General features: G+C 36.6%; 2 protein-coding genes across 3 annotated transcripts; one reads left to right on the top strand and one right to left on the bottom strand.

Annotated features, from left to right (window-relative positions):
• Positions 1 to 1,458: 1,458 nt before the first annotated feature.
• Positions 1,459 to 3,834, bottom strand: LOC105212795 (zinc finger protein 23-like). The gene is made up of 2 exons (XM_011185069.3): positions 2,797 to 3,834; positions 1,459 to 2,733 (listed from the first exon to the last, which is right to left on the bottom strand). The coding sequence occupies exons 1-2, from the start codon at positions 3,670 to 3,672 to the stop codon at positions 2,107 to 2,109; spliced, it is 1,503 nt and encodes a 500-aa protein (XP_011183371.1). The 5' UTR covers positions 3,673 to 3,834; the 3' UTR covers positions 1,459 to 2,106.
• A 33-nt stretch (positions 3,835 to 3,867) lies between these two features.
• Positions 3,868 to 5,650, top strand: LOC105212793 (mitochondrial import inner membrane translocase subunit TIM50-C-like). 2 transcript variants are annotated; one of them, XM_011185064.3, is made up of 6 exons: positions 3,868 to 3,991; positions 4,051 to 4,264; positions 4,336 to 4,480; positions 4,585 to 5,113; positions 5,182 to 5,305; positions 5,369 to 5,650. In XM_011185064.3, exons 2-6 carry the CDS (start codon positions 4,060 to 4,062, stop codon positions 5,563 to 5,565), a joined length of 1,200 nt encoding a protein of 399 aa, XP_011183366.1. In that variant the 5' UTR covers positions 3,868 to 3,991; positions 4,051 to 4,059; the 3' UTR covers positions 5,566 to 5,650. The 2 variants fall into 2 exon arrangements, with proteins under 2 accessions (XP_011183366.1, XP_011183365.1); XM_011185063.3 differs by having other exon boundaries at positions 3,938 to 4,264.
• Positions 5,651 to 5,799: the final 149 nt, after the last annotated feature.

Genomic DNA, 5,799 nt, shown 5'->3' with positions numbered 1-5,799 from the left:
TCGAAAGCGCCTAAAAACCAGGAAATCCATGGAAATAATGAGTTCGTATTTATATGTTTGTAAACCTTTCTTTATTTTTGTTTTAAATAACATTTACTTACAGTAATCGATCTGACGACGACTCCAATGTTGATGACATTTCCGAAGGCATCTCAATCATTAGTGAAAGCGAAAGCGCTGGCCGAGCTTCACCACTTGCAATTGAAGCAAATTTAACCAGCGAAATTTTCAATGACTATTCCAATCTGGAAAATATTTCCTCTAACCCAAAGCTTCGATTGCCCATACATATACCACAATCGTCTTATTTACTACCTTCCACTGTGAACACCTCTGAAGAAAATGCGCTTCGACAACGACGGACACGTCATTCGAGTTCAAGTGAAATTTCAGAAACAAAAGCTTTGAATCCAAAAATTGACAATAGCATTGTAGAAAGTTCGGTACATCCACTGGTACGGCATAGTTTAAAAGGGGCATTTTTCATTTGTGTTTGTCTTGCAATATTGGCTTTTATAGGAAAATTGCGCAATCCTGATTGGCAACCATGGCTTGTTGGTAAAAATTTGTCTGCATTAGAAGAGAAGTTGACAAATTTGGAATTGAAAAATAATTTAATGCGCGCGGAAATTGACATTTTATCAAAACAAGTTAACTATTTGACAAATTTGTGGGAAAAAGGCAAAAATACAAGAGACAATTTCGAGAAGGTGCAGAGAGCTCAGAACCGGCATTATAAACAAACTGACGAATTGCCAGTGCCACAAAAGAGTAAAAGTTTTAAGGCATGGTCGGGTAACGGAAATAATCTCGATCCTGTGCAGATAACGAAGGACGATCTAAAAAAGACATATAAATGTCCAGATGGAAAATTTCAAGAAATCGCAGGGATGTGTGTAGAAAACACCGAGTCAAATATTGAAAATATAGAAGATATTTTCAACAAAGTCGACGATGTTGTGGTCGAGCAAATTCTTGAAGGCATAAATTTATTGAAGAAAGATTCAACCGATGAAACTGTGCATTTCAATGAACCAGAGTCCAGTAAGGTTAACCCAAATGATAATTATATGTATAAGGAAAGTCAAAAATCAAATAGAAGAAAGCAGTACATTTTCGAAAATAAATATGATGCAACAAAACATTGGAAGCAGCACCAACATTTGTATAGTGAAGAAGATGAAGATATCTATGCATCCGGGGAAGGATCCGGACGGAAGAAAATTTATTCTAAACAGAGAAACTCTAAACGATATAAAGGACGTTCTGACGAAAACATCCCCAAGGACCATTTTCATAAGGAGCGTCATTATGATAAGGCCTTCGCTGAGCGCTTGCCTAAAAGTGGCGAATGGCATGGAAAATTGATGAAGCAACGAGAAGCAGCAAGAAACGAAAATGAGTTTCGCCAACGCAAGAAGAACTGGTACATCGAGCGTGGTAACGAACGGGAGAAAATGCGTCACAGTTGATGGAAGTAGAGGGTCGATTTAATTTTTGTCAAACTTTGCTTTAGAATGATAACCAGTTGGCCTTTAATTTACGGTTTTTATTCTTTCAAATCCGTTATATGTATATGTATTTCCTATTTATAGCATTGAAGGAGTTCATGATTTAACAATCATTTTGTGATAAATTGTATTACATTAATTTTTACATGGTAGCATTGAACCGCTACACATATTTTTTTGTTTTTACCCTAGGCACAATACAAATGAAAAATAATTTAGAATACATACATATATTTTATTTTAGAGCGTAGAAACGACGATTTAAGTTGTGTATCGCTAATGTTTAAATATGTACATACATACGAATTTATCTTAAAAAAATAACTGTAAAATAATTATTTCAAACCCTTATAAAATAAAATATGCAATTGTAAAAATGTTGTTGAATTTATTTTATCTTTTTCACAACTTATATTAGATCCGTACTGAGCAACATTGCAATTTCCAGGTTTCGAAATACATAGATACAAGTAGAATTATGTGGATCAGTACATGGATGCAATTTTAATTTACATATAATATTTTTATACTAAAATGATAAAAATGTTTACACAGAAATGTAAGGTATCCTTTTAGTTTATTCTAATATATATATTTAATATAGTTCAACGACATTTGATTTACACACTTTATGATCAACAATTAACTCTGGCTCCGAGTCATGTGTATGGCGGTGTGACATCAATGATGAACGCCGCTTGAAACGTTTGTTACAGATCTCACATTGAAAAGGTCGCTCTCCACTGTGTACTAGTGAATGCCTCTTCATTTGCTCGGAAGTTGGGAAACCTCGTTTGCAATGGGGACATTCGTATGGTCTCTCTCCCGAATGGCAACGTTTATGCGCAATTAGGTTGCTCGAATAACGAAATTCGCGACCACACACATCGCACGTATGCGGCTTTTCTCCTGTATGCACTAGCATGTGTTTTTTATAACCAGACTTCTGTGTCATGGACTTTCCACAAATATCGCACTGGAATGGCCTCTCGCCAGTGTGTGACAGCATGTGGGTTCTCAAAGAGGATGATTGCCGATATGATTTGCCACATAGCTCACATGTATTGGGGTTATTTGGATCATGAATAACTATATGCCCTTCATAGGCGTTACGAGTTTTAAAACCTTCGCCACAAAGACTGCATAAGTAAGGTGTAGCATCGGAATGCAATTGCATATGATACTTAAAAGAGTTTTGATTACTCAGTTGTTTTCCACATACCTAAAGTATAAAGGAATATATAAATTATTAAAAATTTACCACGTACATACTATTTCAGCTTACCTTGCATTGCAAATCCGGGTTCGGTGGCTTAGGTTGATTGCTTTTTTTACGGATTTTAGTTGGCTGTTTTATTTTCTGTTCTAGGCTAATATCCCATTCCCCATCCTGATCGGCGGATCTAATTCTTTTAAAGTTTTTATGTATTTGGTGACCTTCCGCAATTTCCAACAAGGAACAGTCGCTTTGAGACATGTCATCTAATTTAACTTCGTACATCTCTTCATACTCCTTGTTTCTGCCGTCTTCTTCGGCATCTGTCTGATAGACTTCTTCGGATTCGGCTACTTCATGAACCACCACTTCGTCCTCTTCACAATTCTGTTCGTTATGATCTATATTACATTGCATTTGTTCCATAGATATTGTTGCATCATCTCCGTCTAGCACAGTTAAAGACACATATTCCATATTTTCTACTGATCTTTTGAATTGAGCTGCTGTGGCCAATTCATGCAAATGTTCTGTTTCGTCCAAATCGGTTACATCTTCTACTTCAAGATGGTGCTCTTCTACAACCGATTCCGCTGATTCCGTTTCAAGGTCTTCAATAACACTGTCTGCTCCCGCATCTGTTATCCCAACTCCACAGTCCAGTTCCGCGAATTGCCTTCGCAATACTTCATCGGTGTCCAATACCATTTTCTTGAAAGCATATGTCTTAGCAACATTTTGGACACAACGTAAACAGATATTTGAAGGAAAACTTTCAATATCATCATTTGAGAAATCCAAATTTGTGATGAAACTCAGCATGGACGCCAATGTTTGCACCTCACCCATACAAATGCCTTGCTTGTGCAACGACTTGTATTCTACACACTCGCTTATGCAGGCGCGACAAACCACCACCTCCTCCTCATTGCTCTCAGAAACCATTCTTTAATTTCCGTATGTGTAAATTGATTTATTTTAATAAACAGATTATAAATTAATGTAAACAAATCAAGACAAAATATCTAAAATAGTGCAAAATTGCTACATCCACGCTTTGACATATTGGGTACGTTCAATACTTTCATCTGTCTCCAACTGTTTTTTAGATTCTCTTGGGTGTGTTTAGCTTTAGGAATATTTAACGTCAATGTTTATCAATTATTTCGACAATATTGTAGTCTGGCAACTTTGCGTCAACTGACATATGACAGTTGTCGGAAAATTCCTTTTAGCTGCATGAGATTGAAGGTTACTATAGCCGGTGTGATGAACTAAAAGTACACTTAAAGTGCGATTTATTAATAAAAGGTTTAAGTGTAGGTGCAAAATATGGCAATGGCACGAAAGGGAGTCCTTAACGTGATGCAAAAATTAGGGTCCGGGACCAAATTGGCGTGTCATGGATTTGGACAACAGAATAGTCGCGCATTAAGTAACCATCATAGGAGACTACACATTTCCTCTGCTATTCAAATTTTTGGACGAAAGTCTAACAGCCAACCAATTGGAAGATTGTATACAACAGAAAGCGCAAGTTTGTTTCTTTCTTAGTGCATAGATATGTCTTATATTATTAATCTAATTGATTTATATGGCATAATTTAGAAAAAGCTTCAAGTCCGGAAATTTTGTCAAAGTTGTTTCCCCAAACTGCAGCCAATGTTGATGAAGAGACTGAACGCGAAAGAAAACGCAAAGAGGAGGAAGAGGCTAAGGAAAATGAAAAGGCTTGGAAACGTATGAAAATTGGGTACGTGCTACTTCTACTTACCCTTGCGTAATATAACGCATGACATTTACAAGTAGTAGTGACTATATAAAACTATCTAATTTTCAAAACCACGCATTTCATAGATTTGCAGTATTTGGTGGTAGTGGCATTGCACTAGCCATATGGGCTGTATATGAGTTCGGGAAACCCGAGGTAGATGTCGAAGGACAAGTAATTGAAGATGAATTCAGCAAAAGCCCTGTCATCCAGCAGTATATACAGCGTATGTGGAAATCCATGAATTACTACCAGAAAATGATTCAGGAGCCATCACGCGACAAGCTTTTGCCAGATCCTCTTAAACATCCATACATACAGCCGCCGTACACATTAGTCCTTGAAATGAAAGATGTTCTTGTACATCCTGATTGGACATACCAAACTGGTTGGAGGTTTAAAAAACGCCCCGGTGTCGATCATTTCTTACAAGAATGTGCAAAGCATTTCGAAATTGTTGTATTTACTGCCGAACAAGGCATGACGGTATTTCCGATCTTAGATGCTTTGGACCCTAATGGATACATTATGTATCGCTTGGTACGCGATGCAACTCATTTTGTTGATGGACACCACGTCAAAAATTTAGACAATTTAAACCGAGACCTGAGCAAGGTAATTTAAAATATGTTATTTGCTTATACTTTGATAAACTCTTGCTAATTGGCGTATGTGTATCTTAGGTCATTGTCGTGGATTGGGATCAAAATGCAACTAAACTGCATCCGGATAATACTTTCAACATTGCCAGATGGCTAGGCAATGATGACGACACGCAACTACTTGATTTGATATCATTTTTGAAAAGTATGTCAAATGGAATATATCACAACACACTTGATACTAATATTATTTGAACGTAATTTCCAGCTCTGGCATCTGCTGAGGTTGAGGATGTTCGTGATGTTTTACATTACTATCGGCAGTTCGATGACCCTATAGCTCAATTTAGAGAAAACCAACGGCTTTTACTAGAGCAAATGCAAGAAAAAGAACGGGAAGAGCAAACCAAATCAAAACCAATTGTGAAAAAATGGACGCCCAGCTTCCTCGGACGCTCATCTTAAGCGGAAGCGCCCAATAAATTACTTTAATAGATCATTGTTTTGCATAGTTTTTATTCATTAAAATGAAAAGTTTTCTTCATTTAAAGGTGGTCACTTTCCTTCAGCTCGTCATGAGACATACGAGTATACAAACATGTACGGTAGAAAATTTATTTTTTTCTGATTTTTTTATTTTCTTTATTTAGTTCTATTAACACAAGCTATAATCTTTCGATACAATCATTTTCATCTTTT

The sequence above is a fragment of the Zeugodacus cucurbitae genome, chromosome 5, assembly GCF_028554725.1.
Source record: "Zeugodacus cucurbitae isolate PBARC_wt_2022May chromosome 5, idZeuCucr1.2, whole genome shotgun sequence".
Taxonomy (NCBI): domain Eukaryota; kingdom Metazoa; phylum Arthropoda; class Insecta; order Diptera; family Tephritidae; genus Zeugodacus; species Zeugodacus cucurbitae.
This window is presented reverse-complemented; position numbering and strand designations above follow the sequence as displayed.